The sequence below is a fragment of the Oryza brachyantha genome, chromosome 6 (genome assembly GCF_000231095.2).
Source record: "Oryza brachyantha chromosome 6, ObraRS2, whole genome shotgun sequence".
Taxonomy (NCBI): Eukaryota; Viridiplantae; Streptophyta; class Magnoliopsida; order Poales; family Poaceae; genus Oryza; species Oryza brachyantha.
Window position 1 is genome coordinate 4,014,946 of NC_023168.2, and position 27,946 is coordinate 4,042,891.

Below are 27,946 nucleotides of genomic sequence, written 5' to 3' on the forward strand. Positions count from 1 at the left end.
CACCGGATGCTCGACTGCTCCATTGATACTATTGGTTGAAGCAAACATCAGTCAAGCTCAAGCCATGCTCCACCGCACGATGCCTCCTCTCCGGCGGCGCCACCGCTGCCGCCTCCTCGCCGCCGTCGTCGTCATCGCCCTCTCGCGCCCGGCGTGCGCCTTCACCGAACTCGAGTCCGCCCAAATCGGGCGCTTCCAGGACTACCTCCGCATCCGCACCACCCACCCGTCACCGGACTACGCGGGCGCCGCCGCGTTGCTCCTCCCCTACGCCGCGTCGCTCGGCCTCCGCACCGCCACGCTCCACTTCACCCCCTGCAAGTCGAAGCCGCTCCTCCTCCTCACGTGGCCGGGCACCGACCCCTCCCTCCCCTCCGTCCTCCTCAACTCCCACCTCGACTCCGTCCCCGCGGAGCCCGAGCACTGGCTCCACCCGCCCTTCGCCGCGCACCGCGACCCCGCCACCGGCCGCGTCTACGCCCGCGGCGCGCAGGACGACAAGTGCCTCCCCATCCAGTACCTCGAGGCCATCCGCGGCCTCCAGGCCGCCGGATTCTCCCCCACCCGCACCCTCCACATCTCGCTCGTCCCCGACGAGGAGATCGGCGGCACCGACGGCTTCGAGAAGTTCGCCCAGTCGGAGGAGTTCCGCGCCCTCAAAGTCGGGTTCATGCTCGACGAAGGGCAGGCGTCGCTGACGGATGAGTTTAGGGTTTTCAATGGGGACAGGCTGGTGTGGAGGCTCATCGTGAAGGCTACCGGCGCGCCCGGCCACGGCTCGAAGTTGTTCGACGGCGCCGCCGTGGAGAATTTGATGGATTGCATCGAGAACATTGCTGGGTTTAGGGAGGTGCAGTTCGGGATGATGAAGGCCGGGCTGAGAGGTCCCGGAGAGGTGGTGTCTGTGAACCCTGTGTACATGAAGGCTGGCACACCGAGCCCCACGGTAAGAACAATACTGCTAACTCGTTTCTCATTAGCTTAGGAACTGGATTATAGTTTTGAGATGATCTGGCAATATTATGGACATCACCTAAACAGCCAAGAGAACCGACATGACCTATTCCAAAGTTACTTCAATTTTTACTGCAATAGTGTGCTCGGAGTTGTGATCTACTACTTTATAGCCTTGATAGTAGTAATAGATTAGTTCAATAGCGCTGGGAGTACGTCAATAGTCAGTGTTGCAGAATACACTGTTTATCTTTATATTGGCTAAATAGCGCCCCTTTGTTTTTTTTGTAAAGGGTAAGCACACACACCTCCATCATTGAAGCATCAAATATGTGGCCTTGTCAACAATCCGTATGCATTTATTTCTGCTGAGAATACTTTAGATGAAATTTAACCAATTAAAAATATTGGCAAAAATGTAGAGTTTGTCCTTGAGCTGTAACAATTGGCTGTATTTGGTACCTTGGCTGTCATCTCCTTCTGTTGATTCTGGTCCTATGTTATGCTAGTTCTGTTCATTTCCTTGCCATTATTACTTTCTTTATAACAATGGAAAAAATATTTCCTGAAGTTCTGCAGTTTGATTGAATTTTGCTCATTTTCGTTTGTCAGTTTTGCATGTGACAATTGAAGTGCAAGGGTTAGATGTTGATACTTCTCACAACTCTTTTTTGTGATTGATAAATCCTTTAACTATGCTATGATATGTTTCTAACTTCACTTAACATAATCTTCGGGTAGTATCGAGAAGAATCCAATATAGATGATGCCACCAATTTGTAGATACGTACTTGTCATGCTAGAAGAAGATAGCAGAGGAGGTGAAATTGGTTAGAATGTACAAACGGGATCTGCGATTGCTCATAGATTACAATGATCGAAGTAAAGTTGAAGGGCCATCCCAATATGAAATGTATTATATTTTGTTACAATTTTTTCTTCTGAATATGATTGGTGCCTGTCTCCTGTAATTAGCTCTGCCTCATGTCTCAAAATTGCATTTGATCTAGAACTATCTTATAGATTTATACATACGAAGATTACATGCTAAATCCCACATTCGCACTATCATCACACGGCCCTCCCTTCATTTCACTAACTGTTCCTTTTGCTACAATTGGCTGCACATTATTCTGTGGCACTAATTTTTTTATACTGCTAATAACTTGCTATGGGCACCTACTATCAATTTTAGCTCCAGGTACATGTTACCTACTATCAAGGTAAAATAACAAAGCTCTAGTGCGGATGATGGCATGTACTGAATTCAGCATCAGCTTACAATTTATTTATTTTGGCTTTCAAGTATCTAACGGCAAATTGATGCAGGGTTTTGTGATGAATATGCAACCCTCAGAAGCAGAGGTAGGTTTTGATTTTCGCCTTCCTCCAACTGAAGACATTGAAGATATCATAAGAAGAATCAAAGAGGAATGGGTACCGGCTCATAAAAACTTGACCTACAAGGTGAAATTGCTGCAGTTTTATGCTGTTAACAGAAAATAACTTAACTCTATCAACGAGTGTCATGTATTGCCGAAATGGCTGACCTCTTGAAGTTTGAACAGCTGATGAAGAAAGGGCCAATGCACGATTTGGCAGGACGTTCCATGGTCACACCAACCAATGCATCAAACCCTTGGTGGTCTGTATTTGAACAGGCTATCATATCTGCAGGTGGAAAGCTAGGTAAACCTGAGATTTTATCGTCAACCACGGATTCACGCTTCGTCAGGCAGTTGGGCATTCCAGCCCTTGGGTTTTCTCCAATGACGAACACTCCAATACTACTTCATGACAATAATGAGGCAACCGATTTTGTCTCCCTATTCTTTATTCTTGAACATAATGTGATGCTCAAGCTAACTGATGTCTCAAACTTGCAGTTTCTGGAGGATAAAGTATTCCTAAGGGGCATTGAAGTGTATGAACATATCATTAGAGCACTGAGCTCCTTCAAAGGTTGATTCATATCGTGAAATTTCTGTTGCATAAAGTGTACCCTTGATGTATTCTCATGTCATGTCACAAGAATGGAGCTACAAGAAGCCACATCCATCAAGCTATAGTTTTCTGGTTCAGGCCCAACCGTACCATAATAAACATGTTGGGACTGGGGAATAACCGTAAAAAATATGTTGTGACTGGGGGATAATGTAAATACGCTCAACATGATATTTTTAATGTTTGTGTAAACAGATTAATTTGTACATACACTGATAGACACGGATTTATGAGCTGCAACAGAATTGCATCCTAGAAGGAGGGCTTTTGACAATTTTTCGCAGAAATTGAACTAGTTCATGCGAAAGTCTTATAAAATCCTTCCAAATGAACCCAAAGTCCACGGCTCTATCAGTTTGTAATTCCCCGGGTTTCATCTGTTTTCTGACTCTTTATAATAGATAGAAATTCGGTTTACACAGCTGTAATTTTCTAACGAGAACCAGATCGGCGTAATTCTCCATTCTCTTCATTCTTTTTTCTTCTCACATTGCATTGTCTTTACGAAGCAGAGAATATGCATGTTACGTTGTGTTTATTTGTCAGATGAGGATAAAATATTATCTAATTTTTGTGATAGCTATTTTATGTTATAAACAATGAAATTAAATAATACAAAGTTACAAATCTACTTTAGACATGTGAAATATTAACTTTCATATTGATTTTTTTTAAAAAAACATTCTTTAGCAGGTTAGAAAGTATGCACGTCAAAAATGAATTATCAACAAATGGCAATGAGTAAACCCGTATATTTTCGAAGGTGCAAACAAACGGGGTGACCGATTGGCTTATTGGGAAAAGCCAAACGATATATTTATAAAAAATAATAATTTATGAATAAAACTTGTATAAATATGTTCTTAGCGAATTAAAAACAAAAGCTAAAAAATAAACCATGACGAAAAAATCTAAAATTTATATTAGTAGTAGCCAACCCTTCTGATCAAGTAGTACCCAAGTTGTACACAAACTGCGAAGAACCGGTATCCCATTCCACTGATAGATGATCTCCTTGACCAATTGCGTGGTGCCACCATTATCTCTAAAATGGACCTCGGGATACCACCGGATCAGGATGGATGAGAATTTTTAGTCTATAAATATAAACAAAAGCGAGAAAATATGCTAACTATGTACTTACTGTTTGGTGAATATGCTTGACGTTGAAAGTACGGCGACCTGTCAGTTGATGCGAAAAAATTTGAATGGTCTGTGTTGATCGTGATTCATGAACGAGATACTTTAGGTCTTGTTTAGTTTAAATTTTTTTTTCAAAAACATCACAGATTTTTTAGACATCTAAATAAAACATTAAATAAAGATGAACCAAAAAAAGAAATCTTGAGACGAATCTTTTGAGCCTAATTAGTCCATGATTAGCCATAAATACTACAGTAACTAATATGTGCTAATGATGGATTAATTAGGCTCAAAAGATTCGTCTCGCGGTTTCCAGGCTAGCCGTGAAATTCGTTTTTTTAATCCGAAAATCCCTTTAAATATTTAACGTGACACTTTTTCCAAAAATTTTCTCAATCTAAACGCCCCTTAGTTTTTCTCTCCTGTGGGCTGGTCTACTGAATTAGAAGTAACGTATCGTTCGCGCATATCAGCAACACGTCGTTAACGCGCCAGATCGATCAACATGCTGTCAGTATGCTTTTAGCTTCTTTAGGCCAAAAAAGACTCTACCCACGTGGGTGAATAGTCTCTGCTCAAATCAAACGGTATATTAAAAAAATTTATAAATAAATTATATATATTCTTGGTATCTAAAACTACTTTAACTTTAAAATTAAAAATTTAAATTTAGTTTAAAAATATAAGCAAAAATGTTGTGACGGCTAGCTTGGCCATGGCAGGAAACTTCTTTGCTTCTTCACAATTCCTGCCCATCCACTGCAGTCTCCTGCACCCAATGCATTCCAGCTGCTCGCCTGACGAGATGAAAGATACGCAAAAAAAAAAATGAAAAAAAAATAAAATAAGATTAACAACTCTTCTCGCTGTCCATTCGCCCCAGTTTGACGAGCTAACCGAAACAACGCAAATAAATTAAGGCCTTGTTTAGTTTTCAATTTTTTTAAAAAAAAACATCACATCGAATTTTTAGACACCTAAATAAAGCATTAAACATATATGAACCAAAAAACTAATTACACAGTTATAGAAGAAATGTTGAGACGAAACTTTTAAGCTTAATTAGTCCATAATTAACTATAAGTGCTATATATGGTAATAACGGATTAATTAGACTCAAAAGATTTGTCTCGCGGTTTCTAGGCTAGCCGTGAAATTCGTTTTTTCATTCGTGTCTGAAAACCCCTTCCGACATCCGATCAAACGTTCGATGTGATGTTTTTGTCAAAAAATTTTGGCAACTGGACTGTTAAAACCTGCATGTGTCACACCACCTTAAAATTTTGACACCACCTTAAAAGTGACTTTTTTTTGTTAGCACTGCATGTGTCACACCTGCATCATCAGATCGATCAAGCATCCGTTTCTGCGAGCTAGGCTGTTAAAACGCGTCTCGGTGTTGGCCACGACGAGACGCGACCGCTCGGGCTCTGATTTGGGTTATAACTAGTTTGCTTGCTAATGCGTGATTTGTTGCTTTTTTTAAAGGATTGTCAGACACCGGTTTATTGCGAAAAATCTCTGTCAAAGTGTTCATCTGGCAGCTTGGCAAGTGGAGATGGATGTCACGTGCAAAGCTAGCGACGACGTAGAGAAGATGAAACAGACTAACGGGGTGCCTGCCTTTCTCAACCCTGGCATGCGTTCAGATTAATACATACTGATGAAAGTATGGTGCTAAAGTACACCTGCGTTAAATCCGAATCTTATTTTAAAAGTATAATACTATCTATAATTTCTACTTGTCATATATAGCAATTGTTCTTTTATTTTATCCCCACATATACCCTGGTTCCTATATATTTCTCATTTCTTAATCTTCGTTAAGTGATCTACAAATATTTATATTTTGGAATAGAAATACTAGTCCGTAAAGACCGTGGCTACATAACTACATAAATAATGGTCTCTTCATTTGTTTCATAAGAGATGTGATGCAAATAAAAGCTATAGGGGTTGATATTGCCATGTTGATACCTGAAAGAGGATAACATTTTCCGTAGATGTAAGTAATCTGGAAATGATTGTTTGGTTTTTTATGAAAAAAGTCAAACGTCATATTTATAATAAAAAATAATTTATGAATATAAAAAAATATATATGTTCTTAGTGATCTAAAAATTAATGATAGAAAATAAACTTCAATCATCTTGTTGACCAATTAATGCATGTCTATGTTCCAGGATTGAACAAACATTAGGGCTACGAGGGCACTTATCACTTTTACACGCTGGATTACTATCACGGAGACAAGAGAAACATGATGGAGGCGAAGGATGAGCCCCCTACGTCCAAATCCCGCATCCTCCCTGCCTATATGCTCTTGCTATTTTCGCCTCACAAATACTTGTCTGTTTTGAAATTTACAATAAGGCACTGTTTAGATCCCAAATTTTTTTTTGAAAGAATAGTCACATCGATGTATATGGTCACACATTTAAAGTACTAAATGTAATCTAATTATAAAATAAATTTTAGATTTTGCCTGAAAATCGCGAGACAAATCTTTTGAGTCTAATTAATCCGTCATTAGCACATATTGGTTACTGTAGCACTTATGACTAATTATATCATAATTAGACTCAAAATATTCGTCTCACGATATCCTCTATAACTGTGTAATTAGTTTTGATATTCATCTATATTTAATGCTTTATTTAGATGTTCAAAGATTTAATGTGATGTTTTTGGAAAAAAAATTGAGAAGTAAACATGGCCTAATTAACTACTAGCAGCACCTAGAGTAGTATGAAAGTGGCATACTTGCCTTTGCAATTAAAATTACACTGCTGACAGGCATGATGCATCATGTGGAGCCTGTTTTAATTTGCTTTTGGGACGTTCATCCCATCTTTTCGTTTCTGCTTATATTTATAAGCCAATATTTAATTTTTTAATCTTAAATTTAGAATTTTTCAGATTTTTTTCATCGTGGTTTATTTTTCAGTATTAACTTTTAGGTCGCTAAAAACATGTATATATAATTTTTATTTATAAATTATTTTTTAGCCTGTCGAATACGGCGTTTGGCAATCACACTCACACCTGTTGCTTAACTATCGTCGTCGGCAGGTGGTGCCCATCAGGCGACAGTAGTACAGTTTCACTTGTAGCGCGCATCTAGTGGCAGTGTTGAGCTAGAAGGTAACGCGGTTTCGGACGGCGCCCATGCATCCATCCGACCACCAACCCGGCCGGCCCTTGTTCTTCAGTGCAGCTAAGCTCCAGCTAGCTGATCTCATCTCATCCCGCCAGAATCACTCGGATTCGTACGGGTTTCCCGCTGCCCATCTCCCCGCTCACGACGCCGTACGCCGCCGGAATCCACGAAGCTGCCGCGCCAAATAAACTATTACTCCTTTGTAATATGTTTTGGGTATATATGTTGTATATTGTTTATATATGTTTAAATTTATAAGTATCTATATTAATCTAAATAATGATAGAGAGTTTTACGTCGTAAAATGGGGCTTGGGGGCTCCTTGAAAATACATGAATTTTCTAGAGTTTTAGTAAGAAATAGTAGTTAAACTCCTTTGAAGCTAGTAGGTTCTAAATAGCAAAATGATTTTGTGATAATTATTTAAGATTATAAATGAATGAATTGATTATCATAAAGTTAAAAATAAACCTAAAATTTTCAGTTAAAAATAGACTTAAAAATTTTCCTTTAACAAATATATATACACACATATATAATATTAACAAAAATCGTAACGTTCACTCACACTGTTTCATGTTATAAGTCAATTTGATTTTATCCTAACTCAAAACTCTGTAAGTTTAATTAAATTTATAAAAAGAAGTTAACAATATTTCTAACACAAAACAGATACTATAAAAATATATTCAACTGTGGATTTAATAAAACTAATTTGATCATCTAAACATTAACATAATATTCTATAAATTTAATCAAACCTAAACATGTTTGATCTAGTAAAATAAAAACTAATTGTAATATGAAATAGAGTGAATAGAAGTTTAAAGAAACATGCGCGTAAACGTATTATTCCATTCCTCTAGAAAGCAAAAGAACAGGGCCATGCATGTTACTCTACCAGCTTTAAGCTGCTGCTGCTGTTTGAATTCCCACTGCTGTTCACTGGCCGAGATGAACAGCAGCAGGAGCTAGCGTCGTCTCACCTAATTAATTAATTGAGTGTTGTTTATACTCATGTCGTGAGATCTAACACGGTCAATTCGTCGGCAGGTAGTTACAGCTGGAGCGACTAAACTAATCACAAATGCTAATGCAAAATTCAGTTTTGTTGTTGCTAACCAGTAGTACCGTTTCAGTGACCAAAGTGTTCGTTCTTGGATAAACAAACAGTCTACTTGGCTTAGCTAGCTCTGAGTTTAAGGTCTTGTTTAGTTACTAAACTTTTTTTCAAAAACATTACATCAAATCTTTGTACACTTAAATAAAACATTAAATATAGATAAACCAATAAACTAATTGCACAGTTACGGAAGAAATCTTAAGATGAATCTTTTGAGCCTAATTAGAAAGTGATTAGCCATAAGTGCTACAGTAACACATATGTGCTAATGATGGATTAATTAGGCTAAAAAATTTGTACCGCGGTTTCTAGCCGGAATCTAAAATTTTTTTTATAATTAGACTACGTTTAATACTTATTTGAAAACTTGATGTTATGTTTTTAAAAAAAATTTTACAAACTATAACACCACCTAAACAAGAGCCTCATCAATGCATGGGTGCACATGACGCGATTGACCTAGGAGGGCACAGTACATGCAGCCGTTTACCAATATGCACGTAGCATCATTGACAAAAGTGACAGTGCCTGGCCGGCCGTCAGCATGAGTAGATGGGCTTGATCTATTCCTAGTGACAGGTTGGTGTCGTTGACACTTTTGGCACACACACGTTGTACCAATCAATTATTATTAGTCTCTTCATATTTTTTATTGGTATAGTTGATTTTTATATCTATATTTGATTATTTATTTTATTAAATTTTTAACGCAAATATGTAAAACTATAAATCTTATCTTTAATAGTAGAATTAATATCACAACAGTATAATGAATAATTACATAACTTTTAAAATGTTACCAGACTGAATCAATAGTGTTAAATAAAACAATTGGAGGAAGTATTAGCCGTAGCCAGCCAGCTGTGTGTACTACGTAGGGACTAGGGAGTCCCATTTCAATAACCTCATTAAGTCTAATCACCCTATTAATTAATTTTATACGCTACTGCCCACATCTATGCCTACACAAACATTGATCGATGGAGCTAACACACAAGGTGAGGATGCTTCCTTGTTCATTTCCTCGCTGCATTATTGCCAATTAAACTTAATTAGTACGAGTGTACGACTCAGGATGTAGAGATCACATTAATTTATTTGCCACAATATCTGCTTGATGTGAACAATTAATATAGAGAGTATTCAACTGATTAACAATTGGTGGTAATAAATTAACAAACACATGATTAAATCACACCACATTAATTAGGACAGTTTCTGACATGCAATATGTGCCCTATAAATAGAGCGAATTGCACATCGAAGTGTCAAGCACGCCACACGCACTGAGCAGCACACACTAGCTAGCCAGCCAGGCACAGCAAGATCACTTGCGTTTGAAGCTATCAGCATCGATCAGTTTGACATGGTGAAGACGGCGGCGAGGCATGGCGGGGGCAAGAGGGCGTACAAGGGCGTGCGGATGCGGAGCTGGGGCTCGTGGGTGTCGGAGATCAGGGCGCCGAACCAGAAGACGCGGATATGGCTGGGGTCCTACTCCACCGCCGAGGCGGCGGCGCGCGCCTACGACGCCGCGCTGCTCTGCCTCAAGGGCTCCGCCGCCGCCGACGACCTCAACTTCCCCGTGCGCCTCCCGTTCGACCTCCCCGCCGCCGCCATGTCGCCCAAGTCTATCCAGCGCGTCGCCGCCGCCGCCGCCAATGCCGGCAGCAGCAGCGCCGCCGACGGCTTCTCCGGTGTCAACGACAGCGGCAGCGCTAGCGCCAGCGAGGCCAGCACCCCGGCCTGCAGCTCCAGCGACGCCTCGCCGTTGAGCTCCCCGGAGACGGTCATCAGCGACGACGTGGACTACAGCTTGCTCGCCGACATCGAGGCGTTCTTCCAGTCGCCCAAGTGCATGGAGTACGCCATGATGGACCCGTGCAGCGCCTTCTTTACGCCGGCGGCGCCGCTGGCGACGGAGGAGGAGTGCTGCTGGGAGGAGGAAGGCGACATTGCGCTCTGGAGCTTCTCCTCTCTTGACTGAAGTGCACTGGAGTCAAAGGAGAGGACGAAGCAATTAAGCAACTGACTAATTAATCAAGAAATCAGAAATGGCCACGCATGGTATGATATATATACAGTTAATTTAATTTCATATATACGATAATTTGATTCGATGTAGGCATATGTAATAAGCTAATGAAGCATTGTGGAGGGGCTCTCATGGAAGCTACATGTTTTAAGGCAGCTTCTATGGGGTTAAACCTCCTTACAACTGCTTGTTTCATGTGTAAAAGTTACTTCAAAAGCATAAGAAAAATAGTATTACTCATGGTGGTTTGTTTGGTTGGGTGATGGGATGCATGAGCTATTTTTTTTATTTGGTTAGATGAAAAAAGTGAATGAAATAAATTATTAATCCATATCAAAATATATTAATTATTACTAATATTACCAATTGCCAATCATAATCACTAATCTTAAAATGCTAATTATCCCTAATCAGTTCGTAATGGTCGTGGTTAGCATAGCCTTTTCCGATTAAATTCACCTTTGGATCATTCAGCATATTTGACAAATATTCCATAAGCGGCCATCATATAACCGCACACCGACGGTACACCTCACCCACGAACCAAACAGGGCACAAACCTGGCAAATGAAATAATTTTCACACAATTTTCACAAATCACAGCGCGAGTTCGCCAATGTGGCTGTGGGCTTTTCCCCCGGCAATAAACACAGGCCTCAGTCACGTGGTCATCGTCCGGCCCAACATGCCGCAACGCGTTCGTGGGCTATTCGTTTCCAGCCCAATTCTGCTGAACCGCTTAAGTTTATTTCACGTACATCCCAGTCTCTCCCGTGGGGAAGGCCCTTTGGTGGTACGTGTAAAATGAAGGAATCTGGTTTAGATATCCTGGAGAAAAAGTCGAGAAAAAATAAGCCAAACTGTAGTCCGAAATTCTGAAACAAGTCGTCGATTGAAGTCGATTCTTGCATGCATAAATTCAGATTAATTTGCTTTTCGGCGGCCTCATCTTTTATGCTTGTAAGACAAAATTTAAACTTTTATATTTAAATTGAAGAGCATTTTTCCTATTCTTGAGAAGATACCACCACGATTTTCTATATAAAATTTAGTACCTTCTAGTATCTAAGATATCAAGAGATACCAAATTTTACATGGAAAACAGTGGTACCTCATGATACCTCCTCAAGGATGAGAAAATTGCTCTAAATTGAAAGCTAATTTTAGGGTTTCCTTATCATATTTGAATTTTCGGCCTTAAATTTGAACATGTAGGCGAGGTGCGCGGTCCATATCTATACTGTACAAAGTATTTTTTATTTATAAATATGCCGTTTGATATTTTCGGTGATAAATCACACTGTACACACAGTCAACAAACGTCACGTCCTTATGTTTACACAGGCGAAATGTACATTAGCGTGTACACTTGTAGGTATCCTATATCGTAGTTCACCGGCCGCCTTGCAGCGAGCTGGTCGACATGGTGCCGCCGGCAGAGGACGACGTCATGGAGACGAACACCGAGCCGAAGAGATCGCACGAGTCGGCGCCGGAGAAGATGACCGCCGGGGAAGCACTCTCTTGCAATGCCTCCTCGCCGTCCAGGTACCGGCACACCTGTCTCATGCTGGGCCTCGCCTCCGGCCGAGCCTGGCTGCACATCAGCCCAAGCCACAGTACCAGCCTCGCCTCCTCCTCGTCGTAGCACCCCTCCAGCCTCGGGTCCACGGCTCGGAGCAGGCCGCCGCCGTGGTCGTCGAAAGCGCGGTCTCGCACCCACCGCAGCAGGAGCACGTCGGTGTCCGCCCCCGCGGCCGCCTCGATCGGGCGGCGTCCGCAGGCCACCTCGAGGAGAAGCGCGCCGAAGGAGAACACGTCGGTGGCCGTCGTGGCGCGGCTGGTGACGGTGAGCTCGGGCGCCATGTATCCCAGCGTGCCGGCCACCCGCGTCGTCGCCGGTGTCGCGCCGTGCTCGTAGAGGCGCGCGAGGCCGAAGTCGCCGAGCCTGGCGCCGCCCGTGTCGTCGGCGCCCAGGAGCACGTTGTTGGCCTTCACGTCGCGGTGCACCACCACGTGCTCCCACTCCTCGTGCAGGTAGAGCAGGCCATGGGCGACGCCCTTGAGGATAACGAACCGCTGCGCCCACGTCAGGAGCGGCGGCGCTTTCACCCCTTCCGCCGCCGTGCCGAACAGCCGTGCGTCGAGGCTGCCGCCGGGCATGAACTCGTAGACGAGCAGCAGGTCCTGGTCGTGCTTGCACCACCCCCGCAGCTCGACCAGGTTGCGGTGGCGCATCCGCCCGAGGCTGGCGATCTCCGCGACGAACTCCCTCATCCCTTGCTTCGTGCCATTCGAGATCCTCTTGATCGCCACCGTCTCGCCGGAGCGGCGCCGGAGCACGCCTTTGTACACCTGGCCGAAGCCGCCAGCGCCGAGAAGCTCGCTCTCCTTGAACCCCTTCGTCGCCTTGTAGAGCTCCCTGTACGTGAGCCTATGAGGGTGCTCCAGCTCCCACTCCTCCAGCGTGTCGGCGAGCGCCGCCCTTCGCCGGAGCCAGAGCACCGTAGCAATCGCGGCAGCGATCAGAGTGAGCGTCCCTGCACAGGCCACCGCGGCGAACTTGATGATGAGGATCTTGGGCGGCGGCGTGCTCGTCTTTGGGACTCTGGGAAGCCGCCGGAGATCAATGGATTGCGCGACACCGTTGGCCCGGAAGCTCCAGGCCAAGATGTAGTGAGAGCTCGCCAGCTTCCCCGTCGCCGACGAGAAGCCGACATACATGTTCTCCTTAAAGATCGGCAGGAGGTCGAGCTTTGTGGAGATGAGCGGCCGGAGAGGCCGCTCTGTCACCGTCACCGGCGCGACGGTCACGTTGAGGATGCCGCTTCCGCCGTCGTAGTCTATCCACGCCTGGATTGGCTGCGCGCTCTCCAATGTCACGGGCACCTTGGTGTTGTCGCCGGTGAAGTAGGCGGCCGGCTCCGACAAGTTCGACACGAGGCTGTTTATGTCGACGCCGACGTGGTTGCCGTTCGTGTCGTTCAGCTCCATGTCCATCACCGTGTCGAACTCGACGGCGAACACATGGTTTAACGCCTTCCCGTTGGTGCCTGGCCCGAGGACGCCGAGGTAGATCTCGGGGGACGCGCCGGGGAGCACGGCGGACGGAGCCACCACGAACGCGAGGCCGTGGCCACCGCCGGTCCCGACGGTCACGATGTCGAGGACGAAGGCCGTGCTGAACGACGACACTGCACCCCCTCCTCCTCCTCCACCGCCGCCGCCGCCAAGAAACCGCACCGGAGAGCCGTGGAACGCGTGCCCGACGAGGCGGTTGCTGCCGTTCGTGAGCTGCAGCGCGCCGCCGCGCAGCACCGACGCCGACCCGTCCGTGGTCAGGTTCGCCGCGTGCTGGAACCCTTGGTACAGGAAGCCGACGCCGCCGCCGCCGCCATCGTCGCCCGAGGAAAAGCGGGAAGAAACCACGATCACGACGAACAACAGCTCGGATAAACACACAATGGCATCGCAAGCGAGCATCCTGATCGATCAAACACCTCAAAGAAAACTCAAACGGCGAAGAAATGGAGGCGATACCAAACCGAAAGTGAGCTAAGCTGCTACTAAGTGTGGTTTGGCCGGATGGTTAAATCTGTCCATGGGTTGACCCGAGAGTTGACTTGCTCAGCTGCTCTTTGTGTGGAGACCGTACAGGAGGCCCCACCTGTCAGTGAGCATAATGCACCGACCGACTCCATAATTCCGTATGGTCTCAAGACTCTCAGGTCTCGCTAATCATCATTTCCTTCTAATTGTGTAACCAATTGCTATCATGGTGACGATAGAGTGGCTATCGAAGGCAGACAAACTTAGTCATCCAGTCAGTCAATACACGAATTTGATTTGACAGGAGTGAAATCTAGGATTAAAAAATGATAGATTTGTTGGTTGATGTATTGGCCACTGGCAATGTAACTAGAGGAGAATATAGTTGCATCGTTACCTTCTCTAACAAGAAGTTTTGACAAAAAAAATTGGGTTTCGACGACTTCACGACAAGTTCAGTAAACTGGATCAATTCCACGTTAAGCAGAGACAATTATGTTATGCTAGGAATTGGTCAAAGTAGATTAAACTCCACCAAGAATAAGTGTAACTTTTGTGAAAATTTACCCGATCTTTTCATCGAAAAGACGAATCAGAACCTATTCCATCGGCAATGTTCGTCAAAGTGCCGGTTCGGTAAGTGCATCTGTGCATGAACTTCAGTGGTTATTGGTGGATAATTCAGAATGTCAAAGTCGTTGTCCACTTAATTAATTGTCGAGCCTTACCTGAAAACAAGCTTCCGGGCAAGTACTGTTCCCATTTCATTTTCTTGCAGGTTGAAAATGATCGATAATTAAAGAACCGTGTTAGGCGGAGTTGCGACCAAATCGTGAGAATCTCGTCTTTATAACGAGACTAATACCCCTTTCGGTCTTGAAAACATGTTCCACGCTACATGAATCACCTATCTTCATTAATGTAAAGTTTTGATACTAAACTTTTACGCTAAAACATGCTATTTTCTAGATACCTTTAAAAAGATCACAAATCTTATTTACCCGTGTTGAAATATACTTGGACGGAGAAATTTTATGGTGATCTGAAATTTTTTTCTATGATGAAATATACGTTTTCAGGAGCTCAACACTGCATCCTCGTGAGTCACTCCTAAACAGACCCCGGTCGCCCCGTCGCCCGAACCCTAGGGCGACCGGGCGACGACCACTCCCGCCGCCGCCTTCCCCCATCCTCTCTCCCCTTGCCTCGCCGTCGCCCAAGTGGCCGCCGGCAAGCCGGCTAGCCGCAATGACGGCGGCGGCGGGGCTCTCTTGTCGCTTCCCAGGTACCCGGAGAGGGGAACCGGGGACCGCTGGTGGAGGTACGCGGCCGCGCGGCGACGGCGGCGGCGGCCGGAGGCGGTGCGCCAGCAGCGGATGGAGGCACGCAGCAGCGGAGGCCGGAGGCGCGCGAGGAGAGGCCGCGCTTGCCGGCAGCTGCAAGGCGGCGGGGTCAGCCGGAGGCGCGCGCCAGCAGCGGACGGAGACACGCAGCGGCGGCGGGCGGAGGTGCGCGGGGCCGAGCTGGGCGGCACGCGGACGGAGGCACACGGACGGAGACGCGCGGGGAAGGCCGAGCTCGCCGGCAGCTGCAGGGCGGAGGTGTGCGGGGACGAGATTTGCCGGCTCTGTTCCGCTCAGATCTAGCTTGTTCGCCCAGATCTGGGTAGCACTGCTCCGTCACAGCTTTTGCGGCGGCTTGGCGTCGTCGGCGGTGGTGTGGACCGCGGGTTGTCGGGTTGTCGTGGGTTGGTGGCATTGGCTAGGGGCGTGTGGGTACTGCAAGGCTGGGTGGAACTCGCTGGCGAAAGCCATTGTCGGTCTTAACCAATTAGACGACGACAACGCCATTGGCGTCGTTCTCTTCGTTGGAGGCGTCGTTTGTCACGTCCAGAAATTTACACCAAATTTCTAAATAATAGCATGTATTAAATCCCGGTTCAGGCATCAGCCCGAGTACACACTATGACAAATCAATACACAGTTTCACGACTTAAAAACAAATAAAAACAATTATCTATCGAAATGCAGCGGAAAAGGAAAACAAGACTAGACCATCTAATCTTCAGCTTCAGCTGGCGATGACGGCTCTACACCACAGGCATTCTCGACGGCGGACTGAACCTCACTTCAACCTTCGGAACAACCTTCTGACTCAGGCTCTGACACTTGCTTTGGTGGGGGAAAAATTAAGCAAGGCTGAGTACAAACCACCGTACTCAACAAGTAACACCCAAGAGAGGGAGAATAATGAATGCAATAGGGTATCAAGGGATAGGCTAAGGTTAAATTGTACAAAGCTGTAGTAATTTAGTAAAACAGTAAATAAAATAGACTGAAATAAAAGTAAAGTAAACATTTAAAATAATCATCCACTGTCCAACGTTACACCACGTTGCAACAGGCCCAAACCACTGTCGAACGTTACACCACGTAGCGACAGGGTCAACCCTCTGCCCAACGTTAAACCACGTTGCGACAGACTCAAACCACTGCCAACGTTACACCACATTGCGTAGGGTCAAACCAGTTCCAAGATTAATAAAATTATTAAAGAGGTTCAACTAATCCCAGTGAGTCTGTCAGTTCGCCCAATAACCGCGGGCACGGCTATTCAAATAGTTTTACTCTGCAGAGGTGTACAACTTTACCCACAAGACATGGCTCCCAAGGATGTTACCATGCCCCAACGTATCACTACGATACCTCAGTACGAAAACCATGATAAGACCTTTCACCTAACCCTCCCTAGACAATCGCACCACACTTACGGTTTCACCCCCTCCTTTACATCAAGTCGGGCAGTCCCCTTTTGTGCCTTGGTAGATCCGGAAGCAGCAGAGGCTTTCGTTACACCACGATTGCCCGTCCATACTCCATCACGCCTACCCTTGCCTCGGTACGTCGAATAGGGACAAGCTAGAGTACGAGTCTCACCGTTGCCCATTCTGGCTTGTGGTTAGTACGTGTAAGACCTTCAGGGTTTCCTGAGAACCGGTCCTTAATTGCCATGTGCACGACTCTCAAAACCATGCACCCACAGCCCACCATAAGCAATATTTTAGTTGTATTAAACCTCAACGGGATATTAATAATGATTACAACCATTAAAGGTCTATTAGAGTGTAACAGTAATTAAATAATAATTAGTGAGCTAGTTGAACTAAGCATGGCTAAGCATTGACTAACCCTAAATCTAGTCAAATTAACCATGGGATGTCAATAATAAATGGGGATCAACGGATATATTGGTGAATGCCCAATGGATAAATACAATAAATACATTTGAATACATTGCAAGTTTGAATGTAAAAGCGGGGGATTTTATAATCATAGGTTCAATATGATCAAAGAAGGGTGCCACTTGCCTTGCTTAGACCCACGAGGAACTTCGGCGATGACTTCGGGAACGAACGGCGCTTCGGCGGGGGGAAAAACCTACGACAAACAAAGCAAAACAAGCAAAATAGGCTATAAAACTACTGAAACAGAGAAAGAAACTATTTTTAATGGATTCTTGGTATTTTCCTGGATTTAATGAAACTTGAATGGACCTAAACGGAGACTAGATGAATTACTTATGAATTTTAGAAGATTATCTGTGTTTTTAAACTAAACAGAAAACCTTAATGAATTATTGCGCAATTAATGGGGCTGCTGACGTCAGCGAGGAGAGAGGAGGCTGACGGCTGACAGGTGGGGGCCACCTGTCAGTGGGAGAGAGGGGTGGATGAGGGGCTGACAGGTGGGACCCGGGGGGGAGAGAAGAGGAGGCAAGGAGCAGTCAACGGCTGACGAGTGGGACCCACTCGTTAGTGGCCCAGAGCAGAGGAGGAGGGGGAGGCGGTCCCGACCGGAAGGGGAAGACGGCGACGACCGGCGGCGCGAGGGTGACGACGTCGGCGACATCGACCGGCGACCGGAGGGCGACGACGGCGTCGGCGACCACCGGCGCGAGGCGACAGGCGGCGGCGCACGGCGAGGCAGGGGTGACGGCAAGCGGAGGGGTGGCGGCGATGTCTAAGGCGCGCAGGCGCGCGGCGACGGCGGCGTCCGTGGCGACGGCTCACGGAGAGGAAAAAGAGGGAGAGGGGGATGGGATGCGGCGGAGACGGTGTACTCGGCTTCGGCTGGAGCGGAGGAAGGAGAGGGCGGCTGAGCGGCGGCGGTCGGCAACCAGTGACGGCGGCGGGTCCTGCGAGGGCCGAGGAGAAGTGGTGACGGCCAGCGGCGAAGGAGAAGGTGGCGGCGACGGAGAAGGTGGTGACGGGCAAAGGGACGGCGACGACGAGTCGGCGTGGAGGAGGCGGAGACGGCGACGGGGTTGTGCGGCTCGGAGCGGCGACGAGTGGCAGGGTCGGATGGCGGCGGAGGACGTCGGCCGACGGCGAGCGGCGGGACGCACTCGCGGTGGCACGAAGAAACAGAGGAAGGGAGGAGAGCGGGCTCACCGGGGTGGCGCGGCGACGACGGCCGAGCGGCGCGCGCACGGAGGAAGAGGAGAGGGATGCAGCGGGGCGGCGGTGCGGGAAAGCGGGGGCGGCAAAACGACGGCGTGACGGCGATGACGTCGGGCAACGACCCGGCGGCGGCGGTGCGTGGCTCCTGGCGCTTGCTGACGGCACGGGGAGGTCGGCAGCGACGGCGAAGAGGAAAGGAAGAGGGAGAGAGGAGAGGAGAGCTCACCAGCGGCGATCGAAGGCGGCAGCATGTCGGCGAGGAGGAGGAACGGGAGATGGCGAACGGGGCGGGGCGGCGACGTCGCGAGCGCGGACGGCGACGCGCGGACGACGAAGTCGGGCACGACGGCGAAAAGGGCGAGGAGGCGGCGAGGAAGCTCGGGTGCACACTGATAGCGACGGAAGCCGGCGGAAGGTCGGCGAAGGCGAGGCAGCGGTGGCGACGCGGTCCCATGGCAACGAACAGCGTCCGGCGAGCGGAATCGATCGACGGCGGCGAGGAAGCGGCGGTGCACGGAGGAGGCGAAAAGTGGCGGTGGGGCGGAGAGGTGGGGGCTTTATAGGGTGGCGGCGCCGGCTAGGGCAGGATGGCCGGTGGAGACCGAGTCGGCGACGCGGCGGACTCGGCGGCGGTCGTTGCGGCGGCGGCGCGACGCGGCCTCGGAGGAGTCGGGGCGGAGGCGGACTCGGCCGGCGCCCGGGTTCGGTCGCTGACAGGCGGGGCCCGCCTGTCAGTGGCGCAAGGGAGGAGGGAGGCGAGGCGGACTTCGCCGCGGCGCGGGCGCGGACTGGCGAAGCTGGGCTGGCGGCTCGGGGCAGCTGGGCCGAGCGGCGGCCCGGGAGGGAGGCGGCGCGTGCGGGAGAGGCGGGAGGCCTGGCTCGGCTGGGCCGGCCGAGCGGGAAGATGGGCCGGCTCGGCTGGGCCGGCCCGGGAAGAAGGAGAGGAAAAAGAAAAAGGAAAAAGAAAAGGAACGGGAGGAAAATTGGACTTCGGCCCAATTTGAGAAGGAAGGGAAAAAGAAAGGAAAAAGGAGGGAAAAAGGAAAGCCCCACTTTTGCCGAATTTTAAATTAATTTGTTTGGTCAAATTTTATACTTCTGCAATTTGAGTTTAAATCCAGTTAATCGATTTGCGAACCTCGATTTAATTAAATTAGGTTCTTTTAGAGGGATTTTTCCTGAGTCAATTAAGCCAATTGTTATTTACGAATTTATTTTACATATTTAGACTTGGGATAAAACTCCGGGCGTGGCATCGTTTCTAGTGTCCTTCCCCAGTCTTTTCTGCAGGTGAAATCCTAGTTCGTTTTGGACAAGCGGTGGTGGCGTCAAGCGTCGCATCCCTCTTGGGGGCACCGTTTTGGAGAAGCTTGCCCGTGCATTGTTGGTCTTCAGCCTCTCTCACGACGTTCGGGTAGTCTAGGTGGTCTGGTGAGCCCCCCACTGCCATAGCCCCTCCCTACCTCTAGTGATCAACCATCTCTCTTGTTTTGATGCTGTTATGTGAAGTCGGAGTTGTCTTGCTGTTCGGGGTGCGGCGAAGCTTGGCAATGATAACGCGTTGCGGTTTCCTTCAAGGGTGGTGGTGCTCACTGGGTCTATGTCTTGGTTCTTAGTAGTTTGGGCTGAGGTCTAACGTGGGACTCTATTGCGGGTTTGGTTAGCCTCGACAACTACCTTGGCAATGATGACACAATAGTCGTGCAGTCGGAGCTGCTGTGTCGCTCGGCGGCAAGCTCGGCAACGATGGCATGGCTATCGCAAAATCAGAACCTTCATGTTGTCTTAGGCAATCTAAATCACTCGGTCTCGCTTGGGCTCCGCCTTTGTCGTCAGTTAGTGGGGTTAAGTCGTGTGGTTTGCTCGTGTGCTGTGAGGTGTTTCGGCCACGGGTTTTTTCCTTTTCTATAAACCGTCTAGGGTTTTTACTCCTTCTTATTGAATATAATTGGCAGTCTTTCTGCTGGTTTTTTCAAAAAATAAAAGAAATATACGTTTTCATAAATTTAGACCGAGGTGTATATTACACTTCTTTCTATAGAATGTTAATGATAGAATAATTAGATAGGAATACTCTTTTAAACCACTCAAAGGATATCTCTGTTCCGTGCATGTCAAATAAATGATTATGAGAATAACTAAAAATAATTGACAAGCGATATTAATCCAAATTTCGGTGGCGAATTTTTCACTTATCTTACCACCAGCCCCCCCTCTATATATGAAAATATATACACACAGAGATATATCAAACCACTTTTATTAACTCTACTTTAGTAGAGATTTGATCCAGTCCAACTAAAAGTACCTCAAGATACTGGTACCTAACGGTACTAAATCGTTTTTCACCATTGAATCTAGCTAAGTATGATGAGCATGATTAGATTCAACGATCAAAAACGATTTGGTGCCATGAGCTACAAGTATCTCGAGGTACCTTTTGTTAGATTGCAGCAAATCTCATTTTAATAACATGCTAATGATATTTTTCAATAAAATTCCGTTGCAACGAATGGACAATATGCTAGTATATGATTCTCTTTGGTTTTTTTAATTGTTGTCATTGACTTTTTGATCTATATTTGCATGTTTATTTTATTCATACTTCTTGTGCATATATGAAAAGTTATAAGTTAGTCTTAAAGATGCTTCAGTCACAAATCAAATCATAACTAAATAATTAATAATATATATTTTTAATAAAACAAAAGCATAGACCCAACAGTTAACAACATCAAATAAAACACGGATAATATCACTACAAACAAGCAAAATTAAATTTAATTGCCGAATTTGGACATGTAGAATGACATGTTATATTAATATTTTTAATTTATTTATAACTAGGTAATATGCAAAAACAAATGAACATCTTCTATAAGAAATATAATTCATTCCCTAGATGGATATAATTGTTTGATAGAATAAGGTAGAGATTCCGGATTGATTTTACCACCGGCAGAGACCACAGTAAGAGTTGTCTGTGCCTTTTAAACAATGAAAGAAATCAAGAAAAAACAAGCTGCGACTAGGAAAAAGGAATGGACCATCGCCGTGATATTGACGCTCCCGCCGGCGACGTCATCGTCGTCAGCTTCACTCCCGCTCCGGCCATGGCTATCCTCCTGACCGCCGTTCAGGTCCGGCAGGAGTGCAATTGCCAGCAGAGCAATAGGGTCCCAGCCGGCCATGACCGGCCGTTGCGGCTCGGCCGGCGCTCGTCTCCGGCCGCCTTCGTCGCCACCGCCGCTGTCTGGGGCTTCACCGTCCGGCACCGGCACCTCCTGCCGGCAGACGGGGCAGGAGTTGTGCAGCCGGAGCCACGGCACGATGCAGTCGGAGTGGTACGCATGCTTGCACGGCAGCTCGCGCGCGGCCTCCCCGAGCTCGAACTCCTCCTTGCACACGGGGCACTCCGAGCCGTCGTCGGCCGGCCGGTGCGACGGCGAGACGTGCACTGTCGGGAGCGACTCGATGGCCGACTCCGGCGCCGGCGGCGGGCCGGGGCGGTCGTCCTGCGTCAGCGCGTCGATGAGCGCGTTCAGGTTGGGCCCGGCGAAGTACTCCCCCGGGTCGACGGCCGGCGGCGGTGGATCGCCTGGACCGTCCGGGCGCCGCGCTCCCGGCGCCGGAGGCGGGGAGGGCATGCGGCGCCGGTGCACTGCTCCGTCACCGCCGTCGTCGCCGCCGGTGTACAGCACCCAGCGGTGGGGTCCCTCGTACGGCAGGAACGGCGGCTGGAAGAACTGGTCCTCGGCCGGCGGCGGGTACGCGGTCCTCACGCGCGGCACCGGCAGGTCGATCTCGTGGAGGAAGCGGCCGAAGCAGCGCGGGCAGTACACGTCGGACGTGCCCGACGGGACGACCACCCGGAGCGCGCGACGGCACACGTAGCACCAGTACAGGTTCCACCTCCGCCGCCGCACCCCGCCGCCGTTCCCGCCCGTCGACATGGCGCGCTGCGCTACGGCAAACCGCACGACGGAGAGGGGCGAGGTTGCACTGAGTTATAAGACGATTAACCAACGGAATAGAGGTTTGCGCGAGGGAGACGTCAGGTGAGTAACCTTCTCGCCGGCGGGCGGGAAGGAATGGCTTCGCCGGCGAGAAGAACACGATTCTGCCTTGTGATCAAGGGGTCGCTTGGACGGCTGAGCCGGTGAGTACTGGGGCCACGGCCCAGTGGACAACGATTCGTAGGCTCAGCAAATATTCACCAAAACGTCCATTACTCCTCCCTCAACTATAACTTAGCTTGATTTGCATTCCTCAACCACAACACTGGATATATATAACTCCCTCATCAATTGGAACTAGATATATAATCGCCTTCATACTAACCATCATTCTCTATGCCTTTCTAGCCACCCGATATATTATTGCTGACCTAGATCGTCAACAATTAGTAAAATCTTCAGCAGCCCCCTCGCCTATGAGTCAAAGTGCAAGTAGAAGCTCATGTCAAGGGATATCAACATGGGCATGGCCGACGTCCCATAATATCTACATTGGTTGGAGGTTTCAATAACATTTGATCACTTGGATCATCCTAACCGAGTGGCCTACCCGGGGTAGTATTCACTGGTACTAGCCTCAGTTGTCAGGAATATCGAACCGAAGTGGATACTTATTGACGGAGGAAGCACCCTCAACATCCTCTTCGCCAAGACCCTTAACGACATGAAAATACCAAGATCCGAGTTGCATACTAGCAGCGCACCCTTCCACAGGGTGATTGCTGGACTGTTTGCTACGCCACTCGGCTAGATCACTCTTCCGGTCACTTTTGACTTAAAGGACAACTATCGGATAGAGAATATCCGTTTTGAGGTCGCTGACTTCAAGATTGCCTATCACACCATCATCGGAAGGCCCGCGTTCACGAAATTCATGCGTTTCTGTAATACACTTACCTTGTGGTGAAGATGTCGGGCCCTCATGGTGTTATCACCTTGCACAACGATATGAAACAAGTCTTCACCTACGAAGCCGAGAGCTGGTAGATCACCCAGAACGCTGAAGGGAAGGCCGAGCAAGAGCAAATCAGCCACGAGTCGGCTCACCAGACAGATGAAGACGAAGTGCCATCCAAGAAGACGACCAAGATCTCCACCAATGATAGGACGCATATATCACTTGACCCGACCGACCCCTCCAAGCTTATATTTATAGGAACTCAGTTAGATATCAAATAAGAACACATGCTCATCACTTTCCTATAGAATAATAACATATTTGCATGGAAGCCATCTGATATGCTAGGTGTTCCTAGGGAAGTGTGCAATAAAAGCTGAAGAAAAGTTGAGAAATATATGAAGAAAGAATGCAGATCTAATATGGTAATAAATCTATGAATTTTATCTTTTAACAAACTGGTCGCGTGAGAACCATACGTATTGATAATTATGTTGATTTTCTCCCCACTTAAAACAACGTTTCACTCTGTTTAACATGGCTATCTTGTGGTCGGACTTCAAATTGTGATGTGTACTTTTGGGGTGGGGTTCACATATTAGCCACTGTATTAGGAGAAGTCGTGTCAGAGGAGTTGTAACAGTACTTTTGTCCATTACATTTTAGCCCCCCGTTTAGTTCCTAAAAATTTTCACCCAAAAACATCACATTAAATCTTTAGACACCTAAATAGAGTATTAAACATAGATAAAACGAAAAACTAATTGCACGGTTACGTGAGAAATAGTGAGACGAATCTTTTGAGCCTAATTAGTACATAGTTAGCCATAAGTGCTACAGTAACCTACATGCGCTAATGACGGATTAATTAGGCTCAAAAGATTCGTCTTACGGTTTCCATGCTAGCCGTGAAATTCGGTTTTTCATTCTTATCCAAAAATCTCTTCCGACATCTGTTCAAACGTCTAATGTGATATGCAAAATTTTTTATTTCCCTAACTAAACACCCCCTTACTTTGCAGTCTCTCTCCCTCCCTCTCTTGAAAAGGAATGTATACAGTTCAACTCTATGGGCTTTGAATTGCCTTCAGGATGATCGAAGGTGTCTCTGCAATGTTTGTTAGTCTTTTGGTCTAGCTCTATGTTTCTAAAAGAATGTAAGGCAGTGTATATGAAGGCCGGGATACCGGCCTAATTCACTTACACATGAGCATGGCTCACATAATAGTGGTGCGATGCAATTGATTGAATGATTGACCTAATCCTTTGTCTGACACAGAAATGGACCCGTTGTCCCCTGCCCTTTTCTGCTAAGCTGTGTCCACAATATGAACTATTCACTGTTCTGAACACAGCAAACTATTCGCACTGAAACACACTGATTCAACTACTTATAAATAGCCATCCACGCCACGAGTGAAGTGAAGCATGTACACTTACCAAAGGTCCAGAGCTCAGCACGTCATCGCTGTCTGCTTCCATTCCATTGCTAGGCATTCACCATTGATATGGAGTTCGACATGGCAATGGACATGAGCCAGGAACAGCTCATGCACATCATCTCGCAGCTAGACCGTGCGCTCGCCGCCAGCTCGCCTTCTCCATCCACGTCGCCGTCTGCGTCGCCGCCGCATCAGCCGTCGTCGTCGGCGGCGGCTCCGGTTCTGCCACCTGCAGGTCTACCGTGCGCTACGATGGCACCGGCGCTACTGCATCCGGCCGCCGCCACGGCGCCGGTGCAGATGCCGGCCGGCATGCTGTACACGACGACGACGACGTCGATGATGCGTCAGGCAGCTGCTGCGGCTGTCTGTATCGACGTCGTCGACGCGGCGGCGGAGGAGGCGGCGCCCAGGCCCCGGAGGCGCAACGCTCGCGTGTCGAGCGAGCCGCAGAGCGTGGCGGCGAGGCTGCGGCGGGAGCGCGTGAGCCAGCGGATGCGCGCGCTGCAGCGGCTCGTCCCCGGCGGCGCGAGGCTGGACACGGCGTCCATGCTGGAGGAGGCCATCCGCTACGTCAAGTTCCTCAAGGGTCACGTCCAGTCGCTGGAGCGGGCCGCCGCCGCGCTGCACATGCACGGCCGCCGCGACGTCCACCCCACCGCCGGCGGCTTCGCCGGCGCCGGAGACGCCATCTACTCGTCATATTACGCTTAGATTCCACTCATTACATGCATGCATGCAGATGCTACAAACGACGCTGTAAATTAACTAAAGTCTCCATATTAATTAGTGATATTACACAATTGTGACTGCACAATAATTAGGAACCAGAGGGGGTAGTTTATGTGTTAGGGAATTTATAGTGCAATGACTAGTATGCTGTTTATGAAATTAAATAAGTTACCGTATAATATAAAATATAGTATAACAAGTGATTAAATAAAGAAAAAGAAGGAACTCATGTCTTATATGTGATATGTTTTCTACACGACATTCAAACATAATGAGAAACAAGTAACATTAAATTCTACGTGAATTTATAGTATTTGTATGGTAAGAGTGGTATCTAAATAATGCATTAGGAATGTGTTAGAGTAATCCCTCCGTGTCATAAATAAGTACTAGACATCACTCTTATAATGTAAACACTATTGATTGACATATAATTTTAATGATACTCATCTCTAATCATGTTTTAGATGTTGTGTAGAAATCATGTCTCATGTAAAATACGTTTCCTCATCTTTGTGCATTTAATCACTTACCACATCATCTTTCATTCTATATAACAATTTATTTAATTATATAGAAACCATCCTATTCATGAATGCCCAATAATATTTAATAGTAATTTTTTTATGATACGAACGATATAGAAATTATGAATAGTGTCTTGTATTAAAATTACTATTATAGGATTCCATCGGGTGCATGCATGCATGCAGCAAAGACGACAATTCTTATCGAAACACATGTCATGTTTAATGCTGCACCATGACAACTTCATTAGCCTAGGATGCTCCATATATGGAATAGATGGATAATGCAGAAGCAGCAGCTAGTAATTACAAATTACTACAATGTTTATCGACAAAACAAGCTTTTGCATTGCATGTTGTTGCGTGTGTCCATCGATCACTGTCCGTGCAAATGCATGTCAGTAATCCAAATGTGCAATGTACAGAGACCAATCATACACTAGCAGGGGGAGCCCACAAAAGGCACCAACCATGTGATGGATCGGCGATGAGCCGGAGGATTGTCCGGTCCACCGGGCCACCTCGTGCCACGGTTTGCCACGTGTCGGCTCGGGTAAGCAATGGTGCACGTTGCAATATGTATGATCAGATGACGTGGATCTGGAAGGAGATCGTCAGTTTCTTTTTCAAAATAGCAAACACATATGAAATAATAATAATAAAAATAATTTATGATCAATCTCACTAATATCCCAACTTGATCCACATATTTGTCTAAATAATAGTATTTTATCAATTATTCACCATGTATATCACACCGGATCTTACACACGAGAGCCGCGATTCCGCGGGATCTTTCGGTGGTCTAACTTATAGATAACCTGTAAATAAACCTATAGATTGATAAATATGTACTAATATTGAATTGTTTTGGGACCTTAAGAATTGTTCGTTCTATAAATCACGTACCATCTTAAATATCTGTTGATCTAGCCTCCCTGATCCTGCATTAATATATAAGAGGTATTATTTTTTTTCACTCCTTTGTCCCTTACTTAAGTGACGGATGGGGTATAAATAATTGTAGAGGAGGTACAGTATGTCCTCAAAATAAAGACGAGTGGTGGGAGATGGGGATATGGTAACTAGTTTTTTCTATTGGAGATTACCCATGGTCTTCAAGAAAAATATAAAAGATAAGGATTATTATTTTTATATGTATCATCTGATAAATTATTATTCAGATAATATGATTTATTTATCCATAACACCACAACATATGGCTAAATCATGCTTATAAATAGGGCATAAAGTACTTTATATATCTTTTTTTAATAAAAAAATAGAGTTTCTCGTGAGTTCGGGAGCATAATTGGTTTCCATTCTTGATTATAAGTTGATGTTTGTTGAATTTTGTATTGCCAACAAATGCGATTGTTATCCGATAATTTTGGTATGTTGTCAAACCGAGTCCGCACCAGATCCACACCATTTATCGATCTTCATTTGCATATCATCTGCTCGGATTTTTTTAGAAAACATTAGTATGTTATTTGATATGATAATTTATTCATCATATATATGTATAATATATTTTCATAGCTACCAATAGTTCTTCATTAATTACTTTTTTTTTGCATTGTGTCACTCTATCTATTTTCAAAGTTAAATATAGAAATTTAAAATTATAATTAAAATACTTATTGCACAAAATTAAACAAGGTTAGATAAATACTTATTTAACTGTTATATATTTCTCCTGTTGTCCTATATCGTTTGCAAGTTTTGAAGAAAGTTAAAATATGTTAACATGTATCTATTTTATTGTTAGAGTTTATTTTTAGTTTTTTCTTCAACAAAGTTTATTTTCACATTGATTGGTTTTTAGATCACTAAAAACACGTATATAAAAATTTTATCAATAAATTATTTTTTATAAATATATCGTTTTACTCTTTTATAAA

General features: G+C 46.2%; 5 protein-coding genes across 6 annotated transcripts; 3 read left to right on the forward strand and 2 right to left on the reverse strand.

Annotated features, from left to right (window-relative positions):
* Window positions 1–18: 18 nt before the first annotated feature.
* Window positions 19–3,164, forward strand: LOC102713551 (aminoacylase-1-like). Of its 2 annotated transcripts, none has more exons than XM_040524841.1 (4): window positions 19–946; window positions 2,284–2,421; window positions 2,523–2,643; window positions 2,841–3,164. In XM_040524841.1, the coding sequence occupies exons 1-4, from the start codon at window positions 65–67 to the stop codon at window positions 2,852–2,854; spliced, it is 1,155 nt and encodes a 384-aa protein (XP_040380775.1). In that variant the 5' UTR covers window positions 19–64; the 3' UTR covers window positions 2,855–3,164. The 2 variants fall into 2 exon arrangements, with proteins under 2 accessions (XP_040380775.1, XP_040380774.1); XM_040524840.1 differs by having other exon boundaries at window positions 24–946; window positions 2,523–2,762.
* Window positions 3,165–9,670: 6,506 nt separating this feature from the next.
* On the forward strand, window positions 9,671–10,636 carry LOC102713555 (ethylene-responsive transcription factor ERF013-like). Its single transcript, XM_015838007.2, has one exon. It carries the CDS (start codon window positions 9,751–9,753, stop codon window positions 10,369–10,371), a length of 621 nt encoding a protein of 206 aa, XP_015693493.2. The 5' UTR covers window positions 9,671–9,750; the 3' UTR covers window positions 10,372–10,636.
* A 1,058-nt stretch (window positions 10,637–11,694) lies between these two features.
* On the reverse strand, window positions 11,695–13,979 carry LOC102713830 (L-type lectin-domain containing receptor kinase SIT2-like). The gene has a single exon (XM_040525539.1). It carries the CDS (start codon window positions 13,900–13,902, stop codon window positions 11,812–11,814), a length of 2,091 nt encoding a protein of 696 aa, XP_040381473.1. The 5' UTR covers window positions 13,903–13,979; the 3' UTR covers window positions 11,695–11,811.
* Window positions 13,980–21,347: 7,368 nt separating this feature from the next.
* On the reverse strand, window positions 21,348–22,380 carry LOC121054648 (E3 ubiquitin-protein ligase RING1-like). The gene has a single exon (XM_040524740.1). The coding sequence runs from the start codon at window positions 22,378–22,380 to the stop codon at window positions 21,418–21,420; it is 963 nt and encodes a 320-aa protein (XP_040380674.1). The 3' UTR covers window positions 21,348–21,417.
* A 972-nt stretch (window positions 22,381–23,352) lies between these two features.
* LOC121054679 (transcription factor LRL2-like) lies at window positions 23,353–25,653 on the forward strand. Its single transcript, XM_040524880.1, has 3 exons — window positions 23,353–23,426; window positions 24,433–24,472; window positions 24,835–25,653. The coding sequence occupies exons 1-3, from the start codon at window positions 23,353–23,355 to the stop codon at window positions 25,495–25,497; spliced, it is 777 nt and encodes a 258-aa protein (XP_040380814.1). The 3' UTR covers window positions 25,498–25,653.
* Window positions 25,654–27,946: the final 2,293 nt, after the last annotated feature.

Bases quoted from the DNA above. Each gene is read 5' to 3' on its own strand.
- LOC102713551 (XM_040524840.1), top strand. From the start codon at position 65: ATGCTCCACCGCACGATGCCTCCTCTCCGGCGGCGCCACCGCTGCCGC. The intron at 947-2,283 runs GTAAGAACAATA...AAATTGATGCAG, and splicing joins CTGGCACACCGAGCCCCACG to GGTTTTGTGATGAATATGCA. The intron at 2,422-2,522 runs GTGAAATTGCTG...AAGTTTGAACAG, and splicing joins ATAAAAACTTGACCTACAAG to CTGATGAAGAAAGGGCCAAT.
- LOC102713555 (XM_015838007.2), top strand. From the start codon at position 9,751: ATGGTGAAGACGGCGGCGAGGCATGGCGGGGGCAAGAGGGCGTACAAG.
- LOC102713830 (XM_040525539.1), bottom strand. From the start codon at position 13,902: ATGCTCGCTTGCGATGCCATTGTGTGTTTATCCGAGCTGTTGTTCGTC.
- LOC121054648 (XM_040524740.1), bottom strand. From the start codon at position 22,380: ATGTCGACGGGCGGGAACGGCGGCGGGGTGCGGCGGCGGAGGTGGAAC.
- LOC121054679 (XM_040524880.1), top strand. From the start codon at position 23,353: ATGTCGGGCCCTCATGGTGTTATCACCTTGCACAACGATATGAAACAA. The intron at 23,427-24,432 runs GTAGATCACCCA...AATTGCCTTCAG, and splicing joins ACCTACGAAGCCGAGAGCTG to GATGATCGAAGGTGTCTCTG. The intron at 24,473-24,834 runs GTCTAGCTCTAT...TTCCATTGCTAG, and splicing joins CAATGTTTGTTAGTCTTTTG to GCATTCACCATTGATATGGA.